This window comes from Plecotus auritus (assembly GCF_963455305.1).
Source record: "Plecotus auritus genome assembly, chromosome: 5".
Lineage (NCBI taxonomy): Eukaryota > Metazoa > Chordata > Mammalia > Chiroptera > Vespertilionidae > Plecotus > Plecotus auritus.
Window position 1 is genome coordinate 178,289,720 of NC_137776.1, and position 27,236 is coordinate 178,316,955.

Genomic DNA, 27,236 nt, shown 5'->3' on the forward strand with positions numbered 1-27,236 from the left:
TGTATGTGTTTTGGCTTATATATGCATTTAAAGTTTTTTTCTAGAAGGATAAACAGACAAAAGTGATCACTTAAAGGGAGAGCTAGTAACTGAGTGAACTGGGTCTTGGAGGGATGAAGAGATTTCACTAATGCCTTTTTTATTTTATGACTTTGTAAATATAATATCAATACAAAAAAACTTAAATAGTTAAAATAAATGAGAAATTTCTTGTAACCAAAACAAAGGGAGTAAGTTGAATGATATTAAGGCGCACCCTTCAGAGAAGGCAGCCTGGGCACTCTCCCACACTGCAGACGGCCTCTACGTCCTTGGCCATGAGGCTCTTGCTCTTGGATAGTGTCAAAAGGAACACGGCCGCTACTTATGTCCCAAGGCTTCCTTTTTCTTTGCTGCCCTTGCGATCAACTTCTCATCTGATTTTTTAGATACTGTGTGAGAAGAGTTAGGGTTGGCATAACAAACCGGACGGCTATCCTCTGAAAGGACCTGCTTACAAGGTTTGGCCCTTGGCTGGCTTCTGGGAACGTAGATTTGGGTGAGTTCCCACCATTAGCAGAACCGATAAGAACGGCTCACTTTACCCGGACTGTGCAAACAAGATGGTTTATGCTGAACACCTGCTTTCTTTCTGGGAGCTTGGCATTTGGTGTGTGCCAGGCACAGGGTGCCTACATGATCAGTCCCCAGTAAACATCCTGGGCAACAAGTCCCGCATGAGCTGCCCTGGTAGACACTTTAGCCGCGTTGCCTCAGCTTGTTGCTGGGGAAGTAGGGACATCCTGTGTGACTGCACTGGGAGAAAACTCTTAGAAGTCTGAGCCTATTTTGCTCTGGACTTCATCCTATGTACCTTTTTCTTTTGCTAATTTTGCTCTGTATCCTTTACTGTACTACATACACTGTTTTGAGTATGACGATATGCTTTGACCCATGAGCCAAGAACCAGAGAACTTTAGCAATGAAAATAACCACAACCAACATATAACTCAAATGGGTTTAATAGCAAGTTAGTCAAAGCTGAAGAATTTGTAAATTGAAAGGTAGCTCAGAAGAAATTATCCAAATCTCAAATAGAGAAAAAAAAAGTTAGAAAATATAGAAGAGAAGTCAAGAGATGTGGAAGACAGTGAGAAATAGATATAGATATATAGATATAGATATAGATATAGATATAGATATAGATATAGATATAGATATAGATATATAGATATAGATATATAGATATAGATATATAGATATATAGATATATAGATATAGATATAGATATAGATATATAGATATATAGATATAGATATATAGATATAGATATATAGATATATAGATATAGATAGATATATAGATATAGATATAGATATGTAGATATATAGATATATAGATATGTAGATATATAGATATAAAGATATAGATATAGATATAGATATAGAGATAGAGATAGAGATATAGATAGAGATATATAGATATAGATATAGAGATATAGAGATATATAGATATATAGATATATAGATATGTAGATATATAGATATAGATATAGATATAGATATATAGATTTTTTCAAAGTTCCAGAAGGAGCTGAGAGAGAAGCTGGGGTACAGCCAGTGTTTGAGGAGACAATGGCTGTGAATTTTCCAGCATTTATGAAAAATCCCAACCTTCCCATTCAAGAAGTCTAACAAGTCACAACAGATTACGTCTAAAGAAACAAAACCTAGACCTCACAGTGTAACCATAGAATGCCAAACACTTTCAAAGGAGCAAGAAAGAAACAGAATGTGTGGGGCTGACTAGCAGACGAGCTGTCATCATCTTGCTAGGAGAGTGACTGCCTTAATAGACTGCAGCAACCTGCAGCCATCAGTCAACGAGGATAAGGCCGTTTAGATAAATACGACTGTCTGACAAATGAGTAATTCACGTTCAGTGGCAGGGATCCAGCCTTGTCATAATTACTAAAACACTCAAAGGTTGTTCTTCCAAAAAAAAAGAAGGCAGTACTAAAAGACGTGTTCAGAATGACCATGGGGTTTTTTCACTCCCATAGTACTACCTTAGTACAGACAAGGCCACTTCCACTTGCCAATTCTCTAGTGGAAATCTGAGAACCACAACGTGGGCCAGATGTTACACAGATCTTGGCATTTCAACGAGGCTCAGATTAGCACGCAAACCTCCTCTTTTCCAAAGTGGGAAGAGCTGGGGTTTTGGAATGACAAAAGCTGCTGGAATCAGTTAGGCAGGTTAACCTCCACGGGCAGTTTCCTCAGCTATAAGGATAATAGCACCTATCTTCACTTAAGCATTCAACATATATTTACTAAGAACCTTTTAGGTGTGAGGCCTGGGGACATAAAGATACATGTGTATACAAAGATAAACACAGACACAGAGACTTGAGGGAAAACATAGCCTAATGCTGATAATCAAACCTTTACATTCCAGGCAGAATAGTTGAGTCTGCTCTGGGTAATATAACGAGACCATGAAGACAGACCTAAAGACACATCAGAGACTAGCCAACTGACTGGTCCAACTAGACTGTCACAGGAGCAGCTCAGCGTGACAAGCCCTATCCACCACCTGAGATTCTATTTTCCTAGCTCCCACTCTTAAATCTGAGCAGACAGGCAAAAATTACAATACTCTGAGGAGAGTCTCTAATATGACAAATGCAGGCAAAACAAACAGAAACACATCGGCCTGGAGGAAAAAGACAGCAGGGAGAACTTTTCAAATGGTCACTGAGAGCCCTGGTTGGTGTGGCTCAGCTGGTTGGAGCATCATCCTGGGCACTCTCGAAATAGCTGGCATAGTTTCTGTTGAGAAGTCAGCTGACAGTCGTATGGGTGCTCCTTTGTAGGTAATTAACTGTTTTTCTCTTGCTGCTTTTAATATTCTCTCTTTGTCTTTTGCTCTAAGTTGAGAGAAATTACTAGGTTGCTAAAACACTCTCAATGCATGCTGGAGCATATACACAATACATTTGACCTGGTGCATCAACATATCCTGTCACATCTTTGAACTGTAGCAAACAATTCTTTTGACAAAGACACAGATGCTTCTTGGGAATTCTGTGAAGACACCAATGCCTGGACTCCCCTCGTTTTATAAGTTTAAATGGGATAGCTAATAAACCTTTCCTTCAGCAACCTATCACCCCTTCAAAAAGATTAAAAACAACATACACCAGATTTAAGAAAAGTGGCAGCTAGTTTTCCCCAAAATCAAAGTTGTAAACTTGACTTTTCAGGCAATGTGCTGAAAAGCGTAGGGTAGGTTGGATGCTCTTGGAATTCAGACTTTAAAAAATGAAACTGAACATAAAAATTAGATGAAAAATATATGCTTGGCTACCAGACACGTCCACTGCTCTCCTGAAATAAACCTACCAATACTTGCTTCTCCATCTAATTATATGAACATCCACAACAGAAACAGTTTTAAATGGCAGTTTTAATATGCAGATCCAAGCATATTTCTGAACATATTGTTCACTAGTGAAATATTCCAACCACATACAAAGGACTCCAAAAATTCTGTTTTCATTTTCCTGTAAATTACTATAGTTTGAAATCTACTATCCTACTTTAAAGTGTTTTGCTGCTGACATTCTTTAAATAATCACTGCAAAACATTGCTTCAATAGCAAAATATAAAACAAAGGATTTTCAAGTTATATCCTTGTCACTTACTTCAGCATTTTACTTATTTTCACCATTTTTTTAAATAAGTGCATATAAAACAATTTATTTTGATATTCAATGGCTGTAACTGGAAAACATGGCACTTAAACCATAGCAGCTCAAGTGTGTAGATGGGGGAAAGGTCTCAAAACTAGAAAATAAAATGTGCCCACGTACTTCTAGTTCTATAAAAGAAAATTATTCTGGGTTATACAACAAAAGTAAACCTTCCACCAGAGATCTTGGGAATCTTGAATATTTTTTCCTGCAGGAGGATTTATTATTTTCCACTGAGTGTCCATTCATGCGTTTTCTTCTTGTTTCTATTCATAGCACCAGATCCTGACTAGCATGCACAACCTCAAAAGAAAAGAAAGACTAAATACAAACTGTGTAAAATGAAATAAAATAAAGCAAAATGAAAAGGCACGTGTTAAGACTGGTTACCTCGGGGTGGTGCCATAATGTCTAACATGTGCCCTGGCGCTCACGGAACTCACCTTGTATGCGACACTATTGGATGAATCCACGATGATAAACAGGGGCTTCCTCGTGAAGGGGTAGAGATCTCCAGGATGGAGGCTGGGAAAACAATAATAATGATAAATAACTGAGTAACTATACCGCCAAGTCTTAGAATTTTTCTTCTTCAGTTAGGTCTGCTCACGTCTCCTTTTCATAGTAGCACGAGAGAAAAACAAAGATTAAGCAAAGGACAAAAAATCTCTGTATTAAGTTTCATTTGGAAAAAAATTCAGAGATAATTATTTCAAAAGAATATCTAAGCTAAAAAGAAGTCCATATATATTTAAAGAAGAACTAAACATACAATGTGAAAATCTCAGAAGTCAGCATTTAGATACTTTAGTATTTAAAAGCCCCTTTAAAAACATATTTTGAAAACAAACATATAAAACACAACCAGAGCAGAAACTGGTTTGGCTCAGTAGATAGAGCGTCGGCCTGCGGACTGAAGGGTCCCGGGTTTGATTCCGATCAAGGGCATGTACCTTGGTTGCGGGCACATCCCCAGTGGGAGGTGTGCAGGAGGCAGCTGATCGATGTTTCTCTCTCATCGATGTTTCTAGCTTTCTATCCCTCTCCTTTCCTCTCTGTAAAATACCAATAAAATATATTTAAAAAAAAAACAAAAAACACACAACCAGATTTGTATTTCAATGATTCTTTTAAAATCTATACCTATTTTAAAGAGTTTTAGTATTTCAAGCTATATCTTAATATTTCAGAAAATAATAGGGGCTTCCCTTTACTATTCTTTTTTTAAAAATATATTTTATTGATTTTTTACAGAGAGGAAGAGAGAGGGATAGAGTTAGAAACATCAATGAGAGAGAGGCATAGATCAGCTGCCTCCTGCACGCCCCCTACTGGGGATGTGCCCGCAACCCAGGTACATGCCCTTGACTGGAATCGAACCTGGGACCCTTCAGTCCACAGTCCAACACTCGATCCACTGAGCCAAACCAGTTAGGGCCCTTTACTATTCTTTGTTTTCTCTGGATATTGTATCAGAATCAGCTGGGTACTTCTTAAACATCTAGATTCACTGGCCCATAGAAGATCTACTGGACCCAAACGCTAAAAGTCCAATAACTAGTATTTGAGAGCCACTGACGAAGAAGGTCACAATTTTGGTGTGCATGCTCTTTCTAGCTTAGTGGACAATGTGTGTATGTGAACAGTACCTGAAATATAACTGATATTCAAGGAATAATTTAAAATATCTACACTAATAAAAGAGAAACATTCAAATCAACCGTCACTTCGCTACGCCCACCAGCCAATCAGGAGTGAGTATGCAAATTAACACAACAAAGATGGCGGTGGCCCCATCCCCAGCTGCTCCAGGCCTCTGGGCAACATGCATGCAGGCACGGAGTGGCTGGGCAGAGCGGGACGCCTGCTATGAGGGGGAGGATTGGGGGTGGAGGGAGCTACAGGAGCAGCGCTCCTCCCGGAGCAAAGACAGAAGGCAGCAGCCAGAAGGAAGGCCTGGGTCCTGGGTGCCAGAGGAAAACCGGTGCGGGCAGCCAGGGGAAGGAAGGCCTATTGCATGAATCTCTTTGTGCAACGGGCCTCTAGTATGTGTGTGTGTGTGTGTGTGTGTGTGTGTGTGTGTGTGTGTGTATATATATATATATATATATATATATATATATATATATATATATATCAGCCCCAAATTCTAATTTCCTAGGATAGTCGAGATGGAAGTATTGCTAGAATTCAAATTAAGTGTTATTAACAGTAGCCTAGGAGAACATTTCTAGTACTAGAAAAGTCCCCATTTCACTTAATATTTCATAAGAGAGAACTACAATTTTTAGGACAGGGAGACACTAGAATACATACCAGTGCATTTCTTTGTGGGATTGATTGCGTTTGTGGATGGCATCTCCATTTATAATATCCCGGTTACTATTAGTAAGTACCCCTCCAAAATCATAAGGACCTATGAAAACAAAGGGAAGAATCCTAGACTTCAATTGGAGAGTAACATGATTCTGATGTTCAAAGGTATTATGTGAATCTCTCCCTGATAAAAGTGGAAGATAATTACAAAACATTTTAATTATTTTAAAATTTAACATTCTCATTTAATACAGTATTTAAATGATTTCAGCATGTTGCCTAGTTCAACATTTTAAAAAATCATTTAATTACTCTTCAGTTCTTCAAACAGAATATAATGAGAAACAAAACAAGAATCCACGGCACCCCATTATTCTGGGCAATAAAAGTGATGCAGATCTGGGATGCTCAAAATGATCTTTATATTTCAAGCAAAATTAAAACCTCAGGTTTAACAAAACTATTTATGTGAGAAATTTCAGACTGAAGTCCTAATAATTTTTAAAATATAAGTGTAAGTAAGCCATTAATAGTAAAATTTTAAAAAAATATATAACTTGAAAATTCTCATTGAAAAAATCTTTATTTCTAAGAAAATAATTAATAAATTTCAGTGTGTGAAAAAATCCATTATCACTATTATACCAACCACTGTAGTTCCAGTTTTGAAGTTAGCCTTTGCCCACTGGTTATATCAGTTAGTTAAACTCCTGCCTAAATGGCACAGCAACCGAGGGGTGTTAGGAATAATTTCTCTCAAAAGATTATTCAGTTAGTGCCTATTGCAGTCCTAACGTACCTTGAAAAAAGTAAAATGAGGTCAATATATTAAGCAGGGGCCCAGAAAATCTGACTCAACAGTAGAGAAATGGGAATAATTATTCATAAATAAAATAAACTTTACTACAAAAAATTAGTTTATGACTTCACACCACATTTAATGCTGTTATATTTTATCCCTTAAAAAAGCATTGCAATGAAAAGGCTTTGAGGTTTATTTTGTTTTGTTTTCATTTTACCACAGTAAGAGGATCTGTAGGTCATGCAAGGAAGATGGCAGTGACATGCATTGTATAAAGGAATGCAAATTTCAACAAACATGAGGAGGAAAATGTTAAGGATGTTAAGGAAAAATTTTTTTTTTTGTCCAGACAGAGATTTAAATGCCTCATTTACAACCCAGTTACTCACCTATTCTGACCAATTTCATACATTCTGGACTCATTTATTCTGGACAGTTTTAAGTTTTTATTCTGAAACAGCATCCCAATATTCTATAGGTTGAATCCATCAAAACCAAATAAAGAAAGGACAGAAAACAAAATCATGACAAGGACTTGAACTTTCGCAGTTACAAAAGTGTACTGATTTCTACAAAGACTTTCAGCCACATGAAGCCGCTGACCAGATTCCCTAAAGCACTGAAGGCTCAGAAAATTTTAATGGTGTGAAGTAGATCATTAGGCTTATTTATTTCGTATGTATGTGTGCTTCTGGCAAATCTGATAGGGAGGCACACACATTTAGTATGTGAATTTGCTGATGATTTGTGGACTTCAATGTATAGTATTTCAGCAAGTAAAATAGACTGGGGTATCTATAAGATTGCCAATTCAATAAATAGACCAGGTTTCCAATTCAGAAGCCTCTCTAGAAAGCTGGAGATGGTCTGTGGGCTACGGGCCATCGTCTTGTAGAAAATAAAGAGAATTCAAGCCCGGCTCACACAGGAGCATTCCTTTATTGTACCTTCACTATCAGAACGACCTGTTGGGAAAACGCCAGTGGCTGACAGGTAAATCAGAAGCACGCTATTGGCAGGCAGCTCCTGAAATTTAAAAAATCACATATACAAAACAACAAACAGGGAAAACAACAGTTTCATTTAAAGCTCATGACACTTTAAAGGTGTGGGGGAAACAAGCACCTAATCTGACATATTACTGTCTTCTCCAAGAGAAGAGCCACTCTTGCTGGTTCCAACTTCTGTCTACATGGCCAAGATTCATTATAATCTACAATCTACAATGGCTGCCAAACGTTTTTAAGACGATCTCTGCTTTAAAATGCCCGTCATTTAGAAAACGTCCTCTGGAAAACTTGAAATGGAGAAGTAAATATCCTGACTATAGGTTAAAAGACAAACTCCCATCTATGGCTTCACTATTAAACTCTGGGAGGAATTCCCTACTCCTCATAGCTCTTTCAATGACCAAAATATTTCTCTGAGCAGGTCTGTGCAACCTGCTCCGGATTTTTAAGTTCTGCACTGACTGTTATGCCTACAGTAGTTTATTAATAAAAACCTGGAGAAAGGAAAGTAATTAAGCAATAGTCTCATTAATTAATGGCAATAAGCAATTTCCATCCTGAAAATAACTATGATTAGGATACTGTAAAGGCAGTTTCAATTTCATACTTTACTTAAATTCTTGACTCAGATATTCAAAGAGAAGTGACTCTCAGATTCCATTTAGGGCACACTTTTCCCATATAGTAAAAATACTGAGTCAAATATACCTTAAAAGATGCTGCTAAGAATGTATACAGTTGGCTGAAGGTGGGTTTGTAGAGCAGGTACTTGTGGGGATTTTCTCGCCTGGTAGGCTTGTCAGCTGATTCCTGTATTTACACACAGAAAATAATATCCATACAAGCTGTATTTGACAGATGAATTATTAATGCCTATTTTTACTATCTTCTTCATCAAATATATTTTTGTTACTATTATTATGCTTATCTATATTTCCTACTATTCTTCATCAAGAGAGTTTTTGTGTGTGTGTTTTTTTCCTGATGTACTCCCCCCCCATAATCTGGAAAATACAAAGTGACATCTACCACCATAGACCTACACATAGTCATATATGAGACCCAGGGACCTTTACTCGGGGGACTTCGAAGTAAAGCCTGCCCTTCATGCAAGTTGCAAGTTTCTTCTAGTTCCAACATAATTCATATTAGCTAGTACATCTTTTCCTATGTCTTCTGTGCATATTATCTTTCTACCAAAGGCGGCAATAGAACTTAGAAAGTATTTCGTGAATCCATCGGGCACCTCCTAGATGAGGTCAAGGTTCTCTGAGCTCCAGGAGTGGGGGTTGGGGGGTGGGTAGTCAAAGGCTAAAAAGAGGAGATAGAGAAAGAACTCGGTGGTGCCAGAAGAGCCAACTTGGAAAGTTATCTCAGACAGGAGCAGAGCCAGCACTTGAGGGCTGCCTGGTCTCTGCTCCTGCCAGGATTGCCCTTTCACCAGCTTGGCATGTGCTGACAAGAGAGCGCTTTTTAAAAATTTACTGACTGATTGCTTTGAGAGAGAGAGAAGCATCGACCCATTGCTTCACCTCTCCATTCGTTGGCTCCTGCATGTGCTCTGACCGGGATCAAGCCTGTAACCCTGGTGCATCAGGACAACATTCCAACCAGCTGAGCCACGCTGCCAGGGCAGGGAGCTCTTTATTCACACCCAAAGCATTGCTGGATCACAGCAGTCCATGCGGAGCAGAAGCAGTAGGAGTGTTACCAACACGGCGTAAGGAGGGAGAAGGTACCTGCATTCCTGGCTTATTCATCTGGGAAGCTAGATTCATTGGCTCCCTTTCCAGGGCTTGTAACATCCGGAACATGTCAACAGTTAGTTCACTGAACTTAACCTGCAAGGAAAACAAACCTGACCACTGATGCAGAATGCAGACCTTGAAGTCTTTAATCATATTATTAATCTTGACACATTCATGTACGCTTAATGACACTGGGTATTTTCTTTTCCAGGATTTTATTATCAAAAATTTCAAAACATAGAATACTAAAAGAATTATACAGTGACACCAATATGCTTATCAACTCGATCCTACAACATTAACATTTTTCTATATTTGCTTTATCACATATCTCTCTATCTATATGCCTATCAATCCATCCATTTCCTCAAGTACTTTTAGAAACAAATAAAAGTAGTCATGTAAACAGAGACCTATTTTAGATCCTATAAAACATGCTAATTTTTGGCAAAACAGTGAGGCTGAAATATGGCCGTGGCCCATATTTTATCACCTCTTCATTACATTTTGGTACTTTACAATGTTTAAGACTGCATACTTTTTTCTACTTTGAAAAGAGAACATTGTGTTTAAATTAAAACATTCTAATTTAGAAATCTGTGAATTAATGGCTATAAAAACCAAAGTTGGAAAAGTACTAGAAAAAGTTAACAATAACAAAAATGATAGGTGTAAAGAAGTATCCAAAATTAAAATGTATCACTAATGCACATAGAAAAATATCCTCACTGGTGACTTTTCCAATATTCCATATTTCCAGTAAATTACATTTCCACTACATTAAATTAATTATGCAACTATTCTGTCATGAAAATATATTTGAAATTTGCTTTTGACAAATGTACTTAAAAATAACCCCTCCTCTGCCCAGCTGGTGTGGCACAGTGGACTGAGCATCGTCCCATGGACCATGAGGTCCCAGGTTCGATTCCTGGTCAGGGCACATGCCCAGGCTGTGGGCTCAATCCCCAGTATGGGGTGTGCAGGAGGCAACCGATCGATGTGTTTTTCTCATTGATGTTTCTATCTCTCTCCCCTTCTCTCCTTCTCTCCATCTAAAAGTCAATAAAAACATATTATAAAAAAAAAACAATAATCCTCTCTCTTTTTGCCTGATTACAATATATACAGATTTGGAAAGTTGTGAAGAAGAAAATAAAAATCACCTATAATTCTGCTATTCAGAGGTAAACCTTTTATGATATTGGTGAATTTCTTCTTGGTCTTTTCCCTATGCATATATGTATATAGACGTTTTAACACACGGGGTAATTCTGTTTACATACTAGCTCCATAACAAATTTCTTTTCCCTTACCATATCATGAGTATCTTCCTTTGTGATTAAAAATTCTTTCTAAACCATTTAAATGTCTGTAACATAGTCCATAAATGGACACAGCATAATTTATTTAACCATTTCCTCACAAATGGGTGTTAGGATATTTACAAGGAAATAATAATCCTGTAATAATAAAAAGCACTATTTTTCACAGTGGATTTTCGGCATACTTCCTTCACAATTCTTTACCTGGTTATTACAATTACCAATAATGAGCGCGTCAGCCAGGGACAGCTGTCCCACAATCATGCCCTGTTCCAGCAGTGGGGCTCCTGTTTCAGCAAGGCGGTTAGATGTGATAACAATGGTGTTATCATCATTCAGTACCATTACGGGGTCTGCCTGAAGAGAAGGGCCAAGACACAATGTCAGTCTAGGAAGTTATTCCTTCTTGATACACACACAGTAAAAATGTACACCGCACAGGGATTTCCTTATCCAAACCTATGACAGCCTTTCTTATCAGAAACTGACCTCGATAAAAGCTGCGACTTCTTGAAGCACCAGGTTCCACTCCACTTGATCTTCAGTATTAAAGCGGTGAGTGTAATCTTCAATTTCATCGGACAATTCCTGATTTTAACATATCACAAAGAAAATGGGTATAGAAAAAAAAAAGGACAGCTATGAGGTACCATATTCCCGAGAGAAATTGACATAGTTAAGAAGTTTATTATCAATATACAGTCTCAATTATAACCAAAAACAAGGAATAAAAACTACCTGGATTTATCTCAAAATCAAAAACTCCAGAATGACACATGTCAGTAAGATCTTCAGAGATCCAGAGAGACCCATGCTGAGTAGGTATGACTTTATTTTTAAATTTATTTTATTTTTAATGTTTTTATTTATTTCAAAGAGGAAGGGAGAGGGAGAGAAAGACAGAAACATCAATGATGAGAATCATTGATCGGCTGCCTCCTGTACGCCCCTCACTGGGGATTGAGCCCACAACCCAGACATACGCCCTAACTTGTGAACTCCTGGTTCATAGGTCAATGCTCAACCACTGAGCCACACCGGCCAGGCAAGCAATGATTTTATTAATAGAACTCTTAAAGGTAAACGCCCCAATTTTTAACATTAAAAAAATTAATACTGTCTAGCAGATTTTCTTTGGATTTACTAGTATAGCGTACTGGTTTTATCTGGAAACAGTTAATAGAAACTAGGAGTGGAGGAAGACTTGTCAAAACTAGCATGTACCAAAAATTAAGAAGCATGCCACTGAAACCGCTCCCTGAGTGAATACAGAGTGCAGCCGGAATGTATGCAATCATCACAGAGAGAAAATGAATCCGAAAGCCGTTAACGCTGAACTGCCTGAGTTAATGGGGGACAGTGATGCAGCCATACTAAAGGAATGGGAAAAAACCAAACTCTTTCCCAATACCTTTGTCAAACATTGTGTGCTTTTTCCTGACCTAACTTTTCAACTATCTTCTTTTAAACAAAATATTTTAGCTTTTGTTTGCATTTCCCAACCATCCATGGATGGGTGGTGAAATGTAAAACGTGCTGAAGACACAAAAGCAAGGAATTAAGATAATGGTCTCCGGTCAGTCTGTGTTGGACATACGAAGAGAATTGGAAAGAAATTTTTATCATTGCCCTTGGCAGAAGTTACCACACTTTTAATGCTGTAATGATTTAGACATACCAAAAACTATTTTAACCTCAAATCTATTTTTAAAAAAAAAAATTATCCATACACTATTAGATATTCAAATATTTTAAAGTACATTTACCTTCACCAGATCCTTTACCACATCCATTTTGTTGAGAAGAAGACAAACTACTATAAATCTTGCATAGTATCGTAGCTTCTTAACTACCAACTCAGGTCTATGGTAGATAAATGGAAAAATAGTCATTAGATTAAAAAAGAAAATATGCTGCTTCGACCCTATTCTGCAGTTATAAATATTTCTACATATAACCTATAGTTGTAACTCATTTCTTACTGATTCATTACATAATTCATTCATTCAACAAATACCTATTGAGAACTTAGATGCATCTGGCACTATGCTAAGTGCTGGAAGCAGAGTAAAAAAACACACACACACAGAACTATAGACACAGTCCCTCTTCTCAGCTCTTACAGACAGAAACATATTTAAAATATAGAGGAGACAGATAAATAGTTAAAACACAGAGGAATAAATATAATGACAGGAGAAAGAAAGGGTGCTATTTGAGCCCACAGGACTGGATCCTGGGCGGGAGTAAATTCCCAGAGAGAGTAATGTTTGAGTTAAGGCTGTATATACGGAAGAGGAGACGATAAGAGGCAGAAAAACACAAGGTGAAAAGCATTCCAGGAAGAACAGTCGTTGTTTTGAAATCTTATCTTTTACATATTAATATCACCAAGCCAGTTTTCTTGTGCTAGTGCTTACAGGCCATATCTTCTCCTTTTCCTCTGCTTTCAAGTGCCTTTGTCCTTTTATTTTACCACATCTTTTGTAGACAGTACATGGTTAGGTCTTGCTTTGTCATCCACTGTGATAATCTCTGCCTCGTACACGCAGGTCCTCTGGGTTTGCATCTCCACCTTGCTTTATTTGTTTTCGGTTTGTCCCTTTCGTGTTTGTGTCCTCTATTGCTCCTCTCTTACTTTCTTTTCAGGTAATCTGATATATTTCAGTGTACTATCCTCTATTGGCTTCTTACTCATACTCATACCTCTGCATTATTGTTCTTTTAGTGCTGCTAGGAGTAGCAATATGCATCCTCAACTTACCAAAGGCTTTTACAGTCAATACTGCACCTCTTTACACTTATCCCTTATCAAGTAAAACCTGACATTCCCAATGTCCACTTCCTGCTTTCTACATCCTACATTACAAATATAAAAACCTCACAACAGTATTTTTTCGTATATGTTTGACATTTTCCATAACAAAACTTAAAAATTTTCTCTTAGCCGAAACCGGTTTGGCTCAGTGGATAGAGCGTCAGCCTGCGGACTGAAGGGTCCCAGGTTCGATTCCGGTCAAGGGCACGTACCTTGGTTGCGGGCACATCCCCAGTGGGAGGTGTGCAGGAGGCAGCTGATCGATGTTTCTCTCTCATCGATGTTTCTAACTCTCTATCCCTCTCCCTTCCTCTCTGTGAAAAATCAATAAAATATATTTAAAAAAAATTTTTTTCTCTTAGACCCATGACTTATTTAGAAATGTGTTTACTAATTGACACGACTCTGCGCACTTGCCAGAGAAACTGTTTTTCCTGGTGGCTATATGCAATAAAGTACACAGAGGTTAGGACCTCTGTGTGCTTTATCTTCTCCATATCTAACTCTGACCAGGCTCAGCCTCAGCCATTTGCAACAGCTGGGGTTTGCAGCTCCTAGGACAAGTGATTACGGGGTAACATCTCCCTTTACTAAACAGGATGGGCCCGTGGAATGGGACATTGTTGAGAGTTGTCTATAGTGACAGCAGTCACCTAGGTGGATGGCGAGAAGGTCCGTTCCTCCTGGCTTTGACAGAATGCTGAGGCACTGAGAGAGTGCAGAGAGAACCTGCCCCTTTGAGAAGAGATTTTTGCCGTATAAAGCAACTGTGATATTGTGGAATACTTCCTTGTATTAATCTACTGGCTGTTGATTTTAGGAGTTGTCACCAATCGCTACCTTGACTGGCCCTCCTGCCCTATGTGAACTAAGAAACAAACAACGTACCATCTAAACACTCCTTCCGGAAAACAAGGTCAAGATTTTGGGTTGTCCACTGATTCTAATTTAGTGTCTTTAAGGCAAGAGATCTAGTCATCCTGGTTCCAAATAATCCTACCTCCGTTCATCTGCCCTGCTCTAGGAGGCAGCACAGGAAAACAATTGATGTGTGGTGTCTGCTCTTAGGACAGAAAATGATTTCCACGAATCAAACTGTTGGGTTTTAAGCCAACGGGCCTAAGGCCAATTTTCCTCTTGGCAAATTAGAAAAGTGAATTACACAAGGTATTTTACTATTGCTTAAAATAGTTCTATGCTGATAAAATATTATGTAGCCCTTTTGCATGTTCTTAGAGATACAATTTATCTCACCAAGAATTCAGACAAATTGTACAACATAAATGCAAAAAGGGGGTGAGGGATTTAGGAAATATATCTATAGTGAATATATGTAAAGCAAATCATAAGAAAAGCTGAAGGAAAAATAACTGATGGAACTTCTGATAGAAGAACGAAGTAAGGCAATAACACAGAGACCTCAGCATCTGCATACCTCACTTGTATCAAATCACCTCCTCTGGACGAGTCTGAACAAGACTTGCAAGGGCATGAAGGGGATTTACAAGAGTGGGGCTTTCCAAAAAATGTCTCCGTAGAGCTGGAAAGCTCATGATAGCCAAGCACAAAGTGTTCTCTAGAAAGCAATGTCAAAACTACGTTTTCTTTTTCTTTTCTTTTAAAATATATTTTTATTGCTTTCAGAGTGGAAGGGAGAGGGAGAGAGAGATAGAAACACCAATGATGAGAGAGAATCATTGATTGGCTGCCTCCTGCATGCCCCACAATGGGGATCGAGTCTGCAACCTGGGCATGTGCCCTTGGCCAGAATCGAACCTGGGACCCTTCAGTCCGCAGGCCAATGTTCTATCCACTGAGCCAAACCGGCTAGGGCAAAACTATGTTTTCTCCTAGCACTAAGAGAATATCATCTTTTCACTATAACAGCTGTGAGTTCTGTTGCCGGAGGTAGAGAGGACATTCCCATCTTCTGGACCTGAACTTTCTCTTCTAACAATTCTTGAAACACTAGCAATAAAGATTCTGAGCCAGGTCCCTGGTTTCTCCCACAATTCCACACTCCTGTGGAATTAATAGCATCACCATCTACTTGGGACCCAAAGATGTCTATAACTCCCATGAGAAGGTAATTGCCTGAAAGGGAAAGAGCACACCTGTACACCTTCTTATTCTTTTCCCACCCAAGCACCGGCCACACTGCCAGAGGTGTAAGTGCTCAATAGATTACTGTTGGGAATTGAATGAATTGCACCAGGGTTTTTCCTTCTAACAACTGCATGATAGTGGGTTTATAAAATAAAATTCAAACAGCTTAGCGCCTTTTCGTTAGTCCTACATGACAACTGTATATGAATTAAGAGACCTGACATTATCAGCTGAGCCTCACTCTGGAGTTGTGTCTTTTCAATGAAACTTTGTGGGATCCCAATCTCTCATAAAGAAGTAATCCACCCCTCCTTTTTGCTCTGACTCCACTGGTATTGTGACATCTGTTACAACATCTGTAGTATTTATTTCTATTATGTAACATATCTTTGCATGCTTAAGAAGGCCTGGTACGTAGTAGGCATTCCATAAAACCCATGAAATGAATAAAAGTTATAAACAAATGTGTGCGTTTCTGCATAATTTGCCCACAAACTGAAAATTAAGTGTTTTACCTCCTTGTCTCTAAAAATATAGTAGGTGCATACCTGTCTTCTTTATTGACTTGAGAATAGTATGATCTCTGTCTGATTGCAGAATAGAAGGAGAAAGCCTCATTCAGATAGCTGGTCTCAGATGTGCGTAAGCTATGAGAGAAAAAAAATATTTAAATTTGACAATGTCTCCAATTCTTCGTTCTGATCAATACTTGTTCCATTATTCCTTCATTCCTGTACATGAGGGATGGGAATGACTGTCCTAAATTTGAATCAGCAAAGCAGTACCCATATCACCCTTAAAATGTGTAAAAATAATAATAATGATAATTTTAAAAAAATACCTCCCCACTGCTCCCAATCCTTTTGGATGGCAACCCAAAGTACACATTATTCTCATTCTTCTCAGGGACGCTCCAAACAGCATTTCCACCCAGGACCAGGCCTTTCATGACCTTCCTCAAATCCATACAAAGTCATTTGTCCTTTCGCTAATTTCTTTCATTTTTTTCTCATAGATTTCAGAAATGGATTAATCCATATTAATCTTCAAAGGATGCTGATGAATTAGGCTCTTTGTTTAGAGAACTGGGTGAAAGAGATGAAGGGTCTAGTAGTTACAGAATAGTCATGGGATGTAAAGCACAGCATGGGGAATATAGCCAATAATATTGAATTAACTATGTATGGGATCCCAAGTGGGTACTGGAAATATCAGGGGGGACACTTTGTAAAGTATACAGTTGTCTAATCACTATGCTGTATACCTACAACCAATACAATACTGAAGGAAAACTGTAATTGAAAAATTAAAAGATTAATTAAAATTTACAAAACACACCACATGTCTAGTTTTATAAATGACTTCTTAAGAAAATACTCTACCCAAGAGAGTGATTTTGATGGTGGGAATTATGGGTGCCATGCCAAAAGACAGAAGAGGAAGGAATTTTTCTGGCCTCGTAAGTTACAAATGGTCCAAGTCTTTTTATGGCATACCTGGTATTACTTCATGATATTAAGATGTAGTTCTAAAAGGAGTTCTCTTCTGTCCCTGACTCATGGGTGGGACTACATATAGGTAGTAGGTTTAGAGTTATGAGTACACGAAACACACATTTTATTCTGGCATTATTATTAATTATTGTATTACTTCCAATAAGTACAATTGTAGACCTACTTTTGCCAGCCCCTGTAGATGCTGCTCTAAGGATATAATCAGAAGTATCATTATCTACTTCATGTAACTTTTTAGACATATCCTATAGGTATGAATCTTAAAATATCCTCCTGAAAACCACGTATTCAAACATAAAAGTTATGATATATCTCTGCACAGTATCAAGACTTAAGTGAAGCGATTACAAACTATAAATTCATATACCTAAAACCAAGATCTTACTCCTTTAAGTTATAGATGAGTCTGACCAAATGAGCTGTTTGGAAGATGAGCCATTGAAGCAAATAATGTTACTTTGATTATGGAAGGTCATTTCATAATGCAGTCTTAACCCATATGATCTGAATTACTAAGGTTTTCATTTGTAACTCCTTAGTTTTCCCTCCAACCAAGTAATATACCATGCATACTTCCGCATGCTGTGTTTAAATCAGGTCAATGCTTGATTTTCCCATATACAATTCACTTACTAATAATGGTAGTATAGCTGCCCAATCTTAGAAGCAATTTCCCCTATTTGCCACCGCTTCAAGCCATACCGATTATCCAAGACTTGTCTGTTTTATATAGGAAATAAGAAAATAGAAATAAGAGACTATAAATTTCAAAAATAACCAAATCTGTAAACTTAATAGGATAAAATGATACCCAATCCGCATAAAATTTTAAATTCATGAATTCAGATTTATGAATTTTTCATGAGATTGAAACATAATCATTCAATTACATTCAAAAAGCATTTATTAAATGTCCATTTAAGTTGAAACATAAATAGAAACTTCTTTGAGTTATGTTCATGAAAATTAGAAGCAACACCCTCAAATAGTTTTGGCCAAAAAACAACACCTATTTAAGAATGAAACCATGAAATCAGCCAAGCTATTTTAACATGTAACATTTTCTTTAAAAATCCTAAGAACTTATATTTTAAAACCTTAAATAAACATTAAAAAATCAATTTGTTTTCATTTGGGTCATGAAGATAAAATATATTAAGATGTATCCAGGTAAAAAGCACAAAGGTAGTAAAGGTCAAAACTGTGATTAATACAAAATGGAGTTTCACTCTCCTTTAACTATAAAATTCCTTTACCGGTGCTGCTGCTGGAACTTCCAGAGTTTGGTGTAAACATCAAAAGTTCTTCCAAAATAGGATTGCCACTGCTTCTGTCCATATTGTGGCAAATCTCTGTAAGAACAAATACACACATTTTAATTTTAAATACATGCTATTTGGAAACTAAGTCTTGTGATGACAAACGGGATAGATTTAAAAGCATTTGCATTTGGGCTTTTTTTTTAATGTTACAATTTTTGGAGGATAGCTCTACCACAAGGCCCAGAGGCTCGTTCTTTCCTATTCTCTCCCCTACTTCTGACAGCTGATTCTTAGTGTCCCACGAGGAATCCAGCGCTCTCTTCCCTCTCCGGGGTGATCTTATTTTACTCACTTATCAATGATAACTTCCAAATGTTTATCTCCACCTAAGAATTCCGCACCTTGAAAACACTGCTTCAGGGGTTCTAGAAGTGAAAGCGCAGGTAGTATTACCCCCTCCCGATAGGTGAAATGATTGCTCCCTGTCTTTGGGCCTGATAGCTACTGTTCCTCCCTTAGAGACAAATACTCTACTATGCAGACACTGGGACTGCCATATAACGTGGTATGGCCAATGAAATATAATTGTAAATTATCTACACCAGTGGGCGGCAAACTGTGGCTTGAGAGCCACATCCGGCTCTTTGGCCCCTTGAGTGTGGCTCTTCCACAAAATACCATGGCCTGGGCGAGACTATTCTGAAGAAGTGACATTAGAAGAAGTTTAAGTTTAAAAAATTTGGCTCTCAAAAGAAATTTCAATCTTTGTACTGTTGATATTTGGCTCTGTTGACTAATGAGTTTGCCGACCCCTGATCTACACCATATCCGAGAAGGAGATGTAAGAGCTATTCCATGGGTCAGCATTTTCACCTTTCCCTCTGACCTAAGACCAAAAAAGGGCTGCTCCTCTGCCTGGAACACAGAGCAAGACACATTTCATATAACTTGTGGCTAACAGGGGAGCTAGAAATAAATCTCCATCGCAGTGAGGCACTCTAATTTTGGAGTAGTTACCGCAGGCTTACTTAGGAACAGTCAGTAGAGAAAATGGAACCTGGAGTGGGCTACTGCCATACCAAACACATCATATATGTGAGACTGTCATTGGGAACGAGCAACAAGTGACTGTTACTGAAGACTGGAAAAATGATGACATATATATAACACAGCGGCAGAACTGTCTTTCTGGCAATAACTTGGAAAGCAGATAATGTGACTAATGGACTTGTGGATTTATAGGGAAAAGCCAGGAGATGGTACGCTACTAGCCCTGGATGCTCTTAGTTGTACTTTACAAAATACGAGAGATGAACTCAGAAAAGAACCAGCTGCAAACACGGATGGAAAGGAAAAGAGAAAAGCCACACATTCCAGAACCGGAAATACACAACAGTTTCTAAAGCAGGACTATAAAAAAGACAATTTGAGAAATGCTAGTTTAAGACTGTGTCGCATCCTCAGGGCAAAACCGAAAGCCTGTGAATAAACACAGGAGAGTGGCCTCAAATACATTCCTTCAGAGGGACAAAACAGATCAAGGAAAAGAATCTAAGGATTTTGCTGACTTGTGGAATTCGGACACGCTCACGGTATTCATAACAAAGGAAACTAAATCTCGTGAGAGCTATACTGCCAAAGTAATTTGTTTTATAAGGAACAACAATCATTCATTGATTACAGTGTGATACACTTCTTATCCCAGTCTGTGACTTGTCTTCTCATTTTTACTGATATGAGTAGTTACCAAACATATCAATCTTAGTCTTTATGTTTAGTGCTTTTAATAACTTTTTAAAGCAAGTCATCCATACAATAACACAGTCTTTGTAAAGATATAAAGTACTGGCTTTCAAATTTAACTCTTCAACATAACCAAAAATAAATTATATCTGAATGATTTTTTAAAAAATATTATTTTGGCTAATATCATCACTGTTCCCTTATGCTTGTGTCTCAGCTGTTTTATTTTCTATTCCACTGGTCTGTTTTTCTACTTCCTCATTAACATTCTGTTAATTACTACAGCTTTATAGTAAGTCTGGCATGCTTCTTCTTTTTCAATTGGCTAACTTGGTTCCTGGTACTTGCATATGAACTTTAAAATGAGCTTATCAAGCCGAAACCGGTTTGGCTCAGTGGATAGAGCATCGGCATGTGGACTGGAGGGTCCCGGGTTCAATTCCGGTCAAGGGCATGTACCTTGGTTGCGGGCACATCCCCAGTGGGAGGTGTGCAGGAGGCAGCTGATCGATGTTTCTCTCTCATCGATGTTTCTAGCTCTCTATCCCTCTCCCTTCCTCTCTGTAAAATATCAATAAAATATGTTTAAAATGAGCTTATCAAAGTTCTAAAACACAAATCCTGCCCTGGCTGGTATGGCTCAGTGGATAGAGCGTTGGCCTGTGGACTGAGGGGTCCCAGGTTCGATTCCAGTCAAGGGCATGTACCTTGGTTGCGGGCACATCCCCAGTGGGGGGTGTGCAGGAGGCAGCTGATCAATGTTTCTCTCCCATCGATGTTTCTAACTCTCTATCTCTCTCCCTTCCTCTCTGTAAAAAATCAATAACATATATTTTTAAAAAAATCCTAATAGTAGAGTTTTAATGACTGACTTAATCTAAAGATCCATTTTGGAAATTAACAGTATAAAAATAACTTCTCATGTAAATAGTATCCTTTTCCATTTATGTTAAAAATATTGTCACTAAATAAATTCTGTAACTTTTTCCATAAACGTCTAATATTTCTTGGAGACATTAATGCAAAGTCTCATATTTTTATCACTTTGGTGAAAGGTACCTCTATTTTTAAAATATATATATGTTTTCATTGGTTTTAGAGAAAGAGAGGAAGGGAGAGGACCAATCCCTTCCACTGATGCCAGATAAACTAGTATTTTTATTTTGGAATCTCTACTGCTTTCGATCAGTTCAATTGTTTATCTCCGTGTTAATATCACTTTGTCTAAGTCAATACCCCTATGATCACCATGGGCACTATTTTCAATTAAGAAAAGAAGCAGGCTATATTTCAGAATGAATCCCTATAACCCAAATGTCTACCAAAATACTTAAAATAGAGAAAACCAATGTTTAGTAGTAAAAGACTTTTAAAATATAAATTCTCTCATTTAAACCTCTTTTAACTTTCAAGTATGAAATAAATCTTTATCTCACATAACCAGATAAGCTGAATGTTCTTGGTACACTATACAATACCAAAGGAATTTGAGGTACTAGTTTAGATTGGTTGTTTTGGAGGGGAGGGCTGTATATCTTTCCAGATTTTATGCATATACAGTATTAATGTAAACAGTGTTAACCTACTATATCATTAGGATTCTTTCCATGTTAACAAATATACACACATATGCAGCACTGTGTATAATACACATACATGTCTTGGATTGGCAAAAAGAGACCACATACATACACACAGACTTGGTTTTTTAAATTTACTTGGTGAAGGAAACCTAATTTCGTGGAAATGAGATAGCTGCAGAGCAGAAGCAAATACAGCTTGTGTTTGTGTAGCTTTTCCCTTGCACCAGTGGTGTGTCATGCTGCTACTGGTGGCACATGCCCTGCAATTAGGCGAGGTGTATGTTGAAGACACTGGGTGGAAGGATGAAACCTGGCACTACATATGATTCTATCAAGTGCTAAGTATTATAAAAGCCTGAGAAAATAATGTGAAATATGATCTGTACAATCAAGGAGCTTATTATTACGTAGAGAGAAAAGACCAACATATATACAGAAAAAGAGAACAAAAGCACATTAAACACTAAATTATACGGTACTCAGTAAAAGTAATAGAAGAGTATAGAAAAGAGATTTATTGAGAGTTTGAGTAGTGAGGAAAAGCTGCATGAAGATAGATTTGAGTATGCAAAAGAGAAAGAAGAGCTCATCAGAGAGAGAGGGCTACTTAAGATATTTAAGAGAAACAAAGGCAATTATAAGCTAATAAAATGTAGCACAAGTCTCGGCCAGACCTCACTCACGCAACTGTGGACAGCTAGTGGAGGATGGCCTCCCTCAAATATCCAGCAGTTGCCTGGGTGGTGGCCAAGGTGGTAGGCCACATGTTTCCCATCATCGAACAGGCTAGCTTGAGTCTATTCATCTGAGACTGGTTGTAAGGATCCGAAGAGCAGTAAAAGAAAGGGCAGCTCGAATATGCATTTTTCTTTTCAAGTCTTTGCATCAAGTCTCTATTGTACCATTGGCCAAAGCAAATCACATGGCCAAGCCCAGAATCAGTGGGAGAGGGGATGACTTGTGGGCATGGATATAAGGACAGGAATGACTTTTCACAATCTATCACAGAGACCTTATGTTTCTTTCTTCCTTCTTTAATTTTGAAAATAATATATCTCTTGGAGAACAAAGGTACTATAGCCCTAGCTGGCTTGACTCTGTGGATAGAGCGTCGGCTTGCAGACTGAAGGGTCCTGGATTCGATTCCGGTCAAGGGCACATGCCAGGGTTGCGGGCTCGATCCTCAATAGGGGGCGTGCAGGAGGCAGCCAATCAATGATTCTCTCTCATCAATGATATTTCCATTTCTCCTCTCCCTCTCCCTTCCTCTCTGAAATCAATAAAAATGTATTTTAAAAATATATATAAAACAAGAAGTAAAAAATTCCCTATTGCTTCTCCCCTCAATTCTAGCCCCCATTGCGAATGTATTTTATATGTACATTTAATATATATGTGAGTTTATTATTTTAAATAAATGGGATCCAACTATATATAAAGTTTTATAGCATGCCTTTTTTTATAATATAACATGCCTTTTTTATTTACTAATATGTCATGTTTCTTTAATGAATACAGAATTATATCAATATTTACTATGTATAATCAATATATATAAAAAGCTCATGGCGCTAATGCCGTAATGACCAAAGACTGGCGCGGGTAGGCAGGGCTGTGAGCGTGATGAGGCAGTGGGCGGGTGGGCAGGGCTGCAAGCACTGCGGAGCGGCGGGTGGGAGGGACTGCAAGCACGGCGAGGCCATGCGGGTGGGTGGGGCCACGCAATTTTGCGTCCTGGGCTTCTCGTGTAGCATATAATGAACCACTTTAACTAATCCCTCCTGATGGACATTTACATTGCTTCCAGCTTTTCCCTGTTATAAAGATGCAATAAACATCTTCATATTTAACAAACTTGAATAGTTAGGTGATACTAGAGGCCCAGTGCACGAAACTTGTGCATGGGTAAGGTCCCTAGGCCTGGCCAACAATCAGACCAATCTGCAGGGCGACTAGAGAGGCAATCAGGGGGCCCCCACTGGCACCTGCCTTGGCCGGCCTGGCGCTGCCCACTTGCTGGCCCCATCCCCTGCCACAGCCACCTGTCGCCTCCCTCTGCAGGGTGACTGGCGGGGCAATCAGGGGGCTCCTGCTGGCACCCATCTTGGCTGGCCTGAGGCCTATGGACAGCTCCTGCATTGAGCGTCTGCCCCCTGATAGTCAGTGCGACCAGTCATTCCACCATTCGGTTGATTTGCATATTAGGCTTTTATTATATAGAATGAATAAGAGGTAACTTTCTGTAAGTGGAACTGATGAGTTAACAGAAGATTCACATTTCTGTACCAGATGTTAAAAAAAATGAGTAAAAAAGCAAAAGGTTTTCTCAAAATTTCAGGCACACACAAGGAGAATAAGCTAGTAATTGCATTTTTTAATCAATTTCCATTATCCTTATGATAAGTAAAAACTCATTTCAGATTACAGAAATTGGTTAACTATAGATACTAGTTTCCACATTTATTGCAAGTTTTCCTCTTTTTCCTGTCTCCAGGGATCTCTAGTAAGAAGCTGCATTAGGAAGAGCTAATCAGATATTTAAAAATGGAAGTTGCTTCTAGAATCTTTAAGACTCCTATCAACTAGCTACTGCCAGGAAGACTGTACTATTATATAAAAGCACTAGAGGCCCGGTGCACAAAATTCATGCAAAGGGGGGTGTCCCTCAGCCCAGCCTGCACCCTCTCCAATCTGGGACCCCTCGAGGATGTCCAACTGCCCGTTTAGGCCCAATCCCAGTCCCTCTCACAATTCAGGACTGCTGGCTTCCAACTGCTCACCTGCCTGCCTTCCTGATTGCCCCTAACCACTTCTGCCTGCCAGCCTGGTCACCCCCTAACCACTCCCCTGCCAGCCTGATTGACGCCTAACTGCTCCTCTGCCAGCCTGTTTGCCCCTAACTGCTCTCCCCTGCAGGCCTGGGTCCCTCCCAACTGCCCTTCCCTGCAGGCCCGGTCACCCCCAACTTCGCCCCTCTGCCGGCCTGGTCACCCCTAACTGCCCTCCTCTGCAGGCTTGATCGCCCCCAACTGCCCTCCCTTGCAGGCCTGGTCCCTCCCAACTGCCCTCCCCTGCTGGCCATCTTGTGGTGGCCATCTTGTGTCCACATGGGGGCAGGATCTTTGTCCACATGGGGGCAGCCATCTTGTGTGTTGGAGTGATGGTCAATCTGCATATTTTATTAGATAGGATAGAGGCCTGGTGCATGAGTGGGGGCCAGCTGGTTTGTCCTGAAGGGTGTCCCAGATCAGGGTGGGGGTTCCCTTGGGGCATGGGGCGGCCTGGGCAAGGGGCCTGTGGTGGTTTGCAGGCCAGCCACACACCCCGGCAACCCAAGCGGAGGCCCTGGTATCTGGAATTTATTTATATTCTACAACTGAAACTTTGTAGCCTGGAGCAGAGCCAAGCCTCCTGCTTAATCCAAGGCAGCAGCCATTTTTGTTGGGATTTATTTATCTTCTATAATTGAAACTTTGTAGCCCAGAGTGGAGGCCTGGGCTGGCCAGGGTGTGCGGAAAGCTTGGCTTCCTCCATCACTGGGGAAACCCAAGCCTCCCTGGCTGCAGCCATCTTGGTTGGGTTAATTTGCATACTCGCTCCTGATTGGCTGGTGGGTGTAAGGAGTGATGGTTAATTTGTATATTACTCTTTTATTAGATAGGATTAGGCAGCCACATCACCTTCATGAGACCTGACAACTCCTGGGTGCATCTTTAAAGATACCATGTAAAGTCTTTAGGCAAATTTTCAAGTTAAGTATTTGTCTGCAAGTTCCTTTAAGTTTCTAAAACTGACAAATTTAATAAACCTCAGTTATATGTTATTAAGAGAGAAAACAGAATAAGAACTCTGTTGTTTTTTTCAGACTACAAAACTTCAAATAGTTAATGACTGAGTTTTATGGGAAGGGAATTTTGTATAAGAGCTAAAAGCACATAAAAAGTGATCTAAAGGCTAGAACAAAGTTCCTGACAGTAAGTCATAACATACAAATATTTTATGATTTATTGGCTAAATTCTATACTATTTTCCTTAATAGAAATTAGAACATCTACCACTCCAGTCTAAAGACCTGCTATAAAGATAGCAATTTCTTTTTTGAAATGGGGTTTAAATTTTTTTTTAACTTCCTAAAAGGGTAAGTCCTATGATCACCCTTTTTCTAATGAGACATATCATGAAAATTAATATAGAAAACCATTGTAATATGATTAGGGTCTAAATTAAGGTATTTTATGAAGAGTTTTAGACAAATTCCTCTACTATTCAGAGACTGACTCTGGTTTTAAATTCGGAATATATCATTTGGTCTTTATTACTGTCAGTAGAGATGGGAAATTAATGGTCCATAGAATTAAATGAAATGCGGCTCTGTGAATTATCCTGTAAGCTAAATGGCCTTATATTTCACATCTTGCCAAGGCACCTGTGTCATAAATTGTCTGCTCTTATTCTTTTCCCAAGGCTTTAGAGGAAATGAAAGTATGACAATGATCTCCCTTTTTTAAAATTCTCAACTCTCAACAAAAGTTAGGAAATTATGGCAGGAAGAAGTATAGTACAGATGATTAAACCTGACTCTCAGAGATGTTTTAAATATAATGTTGAGATGTCAAAACTTAGGAACTTTCTCCCAAGTTTTTACAATTCAACACTCTTTACTAAATTGAACCAGCCAAAATCATTGATGCCTACCCAGTACCTCAGAATATGAGTGTGCCTGGAGACAGGCTGTAAAGAGATAAGTTAGCATGAGGCCTTTAGGGTGGGCCCTAATACAATTGACTTGTGTTCTTATAAGAAGGAGGTTAGGATGCACAGAGGGCCAGCAGGGGTGCCCATGCAAAGAGGGACTGCCACATGAGAACACAGCAAGAAAATGGCCACCTACAAGCCAAGGAGAGAGGCCTCAGCAAGAACCAACCCTGCTGACACCTTGATCTTGAACTTCTAGCCTCCAGAACTGAGACAATACATTTCTGTTGCTTAAGCCACTCAGTTTGTGGTATTTTGTTATGACAGCCAAGTGATAAGGTACCCCTCAAATCCTAGAGTACAGGTGGGTGGGGACAAATCAACAACAGCCAAGACCTGCAGGCTATCGGCATCTGTACAGGAAGAGACAGGAGAAACAAATGGGACATCTGATGGGCCTGTGAAGAAGAGAACCCCAAAGTAGCCCATTTGAATCCACTGCAGAGCACACTGGACCATTTTGAGAATAGAATCTAAAAGTGGGAGCGACTTTGCCTGAGCCAATAGCCACATGTGG

At 38.9% G+C, this 27,236-nt stretch overlaps 1 protein-coding gene across 2 annotated transcripts in view; it reads right to left on the reverse strand.

Moving 5' to 3' along the window:
* Positions 1-27,236, reverse strand: part of SCAI (suppressor of cancer cell invasion) — an 86,926-nt gene that overhangs the window by 9,925 nt on the left and 49,765 nt on the right. For both annotated transcript variants that reach the window (XM_080669659.1, XM_080669660.1), the window contains exons 4-14: positions 18,633-18,728; positions 18,010-18,096; positions 16,411-16,509; positions 12,705-12,801; positions 11,428-11,526; positions 11,143-11,295; positions 9,605-9,706; positions 8,574-8,675; positions 7,803-7,881; positions 6,054-6,153; positions 4,181-4,262 (exon numbers count right to left, since the gene is read on the reverse strand). In XM_080669659.1, the coding sequence (XP_080525785.1) occupies positions 4,181-4,262; positions 6,054-6,153; positions 7,803-7,881; positions 8,574-8,675; positions 9,605-9,706; positions 11,143-11,295; positions 11,428-11,526; positions 12,705-12,801; positions 16,411-16,509; positions 18,010-18,096; positions 18,633-18,728 (1,096 nt within the window). The remainder of the gene's footprint in view (positions 1-4,180; positions 4,263-6,053; positions 6,154-7,802; positions 7,882-8,573; positions 8,676-9,604; positions 9,707-11,142; positions 11,296-11,427; positions 11,527-12,704; positions 12,802-16,410; positions 16,510-18,009; positions 18,097-18,632; positions 18,729-27,236) is intronic.